General features: G+C 61.7%; 1 protein-coding gene across 1 annotated transcript in view; it reads right to left on the reverse strand.

The window, feature by feature from the left end:
* Window positions 1-2671, reverse strand: part of CYBA (cytochrome b-245 alpha chain) — a 7528-nt gene extending 4857 nt beyond the window's left edge. Inside the window, exon 1 of the mRNA XM_007468434.1 lies at window positions 2595-2671. Within this exon, the coding sequence (XP_007468496.1) occupies window positions 2595-2652 (58 nt within the window). The 5' untranslated portion in view covers window positions 2653-2671. The remainder of the gene's footprint in view (window positions 1-2594) is intronic.
* Between the last annotated feature and the right edge of the window lie 174 nt (window positions 2672-2845).

The raw sequence follows: 2845 nt of genomic DNA on the forward strand, positions 1-2845 counted from the left end.
TGAACCGCAGGTTTGTCCAGGCCCTTCCCGCGGTGGTTTGCATGGAGCTCCAGCTCTTTGTCTTGTTGGGTAGTTTCCTACTGTGTGAATCCACCACGATTTATTTATCCATTCTCCTGTCTTTGGGACGTGTCAGTTGCTTCTGGTCTTGGGCTATAATGAAAAAGCTGATAGAGCTGAATTCTCTATAGTTTAAGCAATCTGATAGTGAATTTAACCTTTTATCGACTGTGATTGCAGGTAACTTACTTTGCTATCTTGTGTGTGTTTTCTCTTGAACTATTATAGCTTTTCTGGTTGCTTCTCCTGCCTTCTGCTGACTCGATCCAACTTTCATTTTAAAATTCCTCTTCCTGAACCACATGTGGACTTTAGAAGCTTTAACTTCAGTCTCACCCCAAACTGCCCACGATTATTAATTATTTACAGTCAGTGCCTCAGGCTGGTGTTGCCGTCCTCCTCTCTGGATCCAGCTTCGCTCTCGCTGTAGCACATCCTTCAGTAGTTCTTTCCGGTGACCTGAACTTCCTGGTCAGTGGGCCCTGTGGCAGCCCCCACCCGCCCCATGCGCAGTACAGGCCTGAGTTTCCAGCGGTTTTGTCTTGTTTGAGACTTTTTTCGTCCAGGCTCCAGTGGCAGATGGTACAATTTCTTGCGGGGGATGATCTTTTGGTCTGTTTCTTCCCGGCTCTGGCCTCAGAATCTCACCGGGTAAAAGCCCTGACTCCTGGCGCCCCTCCCTTCGGCCCCTGAACCCTCATCATCTTCCGCCGGTGTCAGGCTCAGCTACGTTCATGTTCACGCTTGCTGTGCTGTCAGCGCCTCCCTGAGCTGGAGGAGGGAAGAGACATTTCCCCCGCAGTCAGGCAGCACCATGTCCACTCGACCTGGGGGTGTAATTTCCTTGGCCTGAGCCTCCATCATTAGCAAGAGCCTCAGCTCCCATGGGGCTGTGGTCTCACGATGGGGATGGAAACTTCAGCTAGTGGTGAACAAGGTGAACGTGGGCAGAGGTGCTGGCTACGTCAGGCTGCGTGCTCTGGAAAGACTTCTCTGAGCCGGGTGGGCGTGAGCTGAGAGGTGGGCTTCAGGAGGAAGTCGCTTCCGCAAAGGCCAGGGTGGGTGGGCCCCAGAGGACTAGAGGGCCAGGGGTGGAGCGGTCGGAATCGGAGGGGACATGGTCTGATTAGATGGGACTTTTGACAATAAAAAGGGCCCACGGGCTGCGATGCTCGTCGGGCCTGGCCTGGTCAGCCCAGAGGGCTGTAGTTAGTACTGAATCAGGAGGAAAAGTCAGCAAAAGGAGGATTTTGGAGCCAGAAGGGGCTGGCTGACAAACCGCCCCTTTTGATGGAGGAAGCTGAGCCGTAGTCATTGCAGCGGGGGATGGTGGGGGGAGAGGACAGCTCTGCGCAGAAGCGAGGACAGCCAGGTACTGACCCACTGAGTTCTCGGCCATTGAGACGCCAAAAGGGGGCCTGTCTGCCTGGGCACAAATCTTGGGGCTGGTGCCCCAAAGCTGCCCACCTCCCAAAACACGACCTTACAGTGCTCCCCTCCACACCCAGCTCCACTGGCTCCCCCAGTCCCCAAGATGGGCATGGGGGCCTCGGGGTGGGTCCCAGGTAAACGGTGGTGGGCTGAGACCCTCCTCATCACCATATCCCCCAGTCCTCCCACCTGCCCACTCGGACTGGGTGTGGGGCCTTCCTGGGAGGGGCAGAGCCGTGAGCGGCGTCTTCTTGCTTCAGGCCTCGCTGCCTCCTGAGAGGTTCCTGAGTCTGTACAGCATGGGCTTCCGCCCCCGTGAGCGCAGGGCGGCGGGGTGACGGCGCTGTCCCTCCCCAGAAGCAGCGGCAGGGAGCTGGGTGGGAGGAGGTCACATGGCTGTTTCCAGCCGCCTTGTGCAATGGCCTTCTGAGCAGACTCAGGGCTGGGCCCCAGAGACAGACCGGTCGCCCCCCATGGGCCAAGTCCAAGGCCAGGAGGCAGGAGGAGCCCACCTCCACACCCCAGGACCCCGGGGCAGGAGGGGCCAGTCCAGGCAGGGGTGGGTCACGCCAGGTTTTCCCAACCCTGCTGGGCGGTGACTCTCCGGAAACCACGGGGCGGGGGTGGGGGTGGCAAACGCTCCTTCCCCCGACTGTAACTTCCTCTTGTGACGGGGGTGGGGGGGTGGGGGTGAGGGTGGTGGAGTGAAGCGACAGAGGATGGGGTGTGGGTGTGCACGGGTCTGCAGGGGCAGGAGGGCCCCGGATCCCCCTCCCCAGCTCCAAGGCTCCGCTAGGAGGCTGCTGCCTGCTCCCAACACAGGCCCCCAGACTCCTTCCCGCTGGAGCCTCCAGTCTCGGAGCCCCCACCCCCAGGCTTCAGTTCCCACTTCCTGGCCTGCAGCCCAGGGTCTCTGGCTCCTCAGGACCCTCTCCCGCCCCCTCTCCAGCCTGCCCCTTCCTCCTTTCCTCGGCCATAGCCTGGGGCCTCCAGGCCCCCACTTCCCCAGCCCGGGTTCCAGCCTGGACTGCCGCGGAACCCCTCACCCCAGGCGCAGCTGCCCTCTGCAGCCCCGCCCCCAGTGCGGCAGCCCCCCCACTCACTGAGGCCGGACGCCAGCGCCTGCTCGTTGGCCCACATGGCCCACTCGATCTGCCCCATGGTGGCGATCCGGCTCGGACACGGCTCAGGCCCTTCGTATCCCGCGTCCCCAGAGCTCCGCCTGCCTCCCGCCCCGAGTCCCCCGAGTTCCGGCACCGCCCAGCCCCGCCCCGCCGCTGGCCCCGCCCCAGCCCCGGTTCCCCGGGCGGCAGGCAGGCCTGGCGGTAGGTGGGGGCCCATTGCTCCCCGGAGC

This window comes from Lipotes vexillifer, unplaced genomic scaffold, assembly GCF_000442215.2.
Source record: "Lipotes vexillifer unplaced genomic scaffold, Lipotes_vexillifer_v1.1 scaffold23, whole genome shotgun sequence".
Lineage (NCBI taxonomy): Eukaryota > Metazoa > Chordata > Mammalia > Artiodactyla > Lipotidae > Lipotes > Lipotes vexillifer.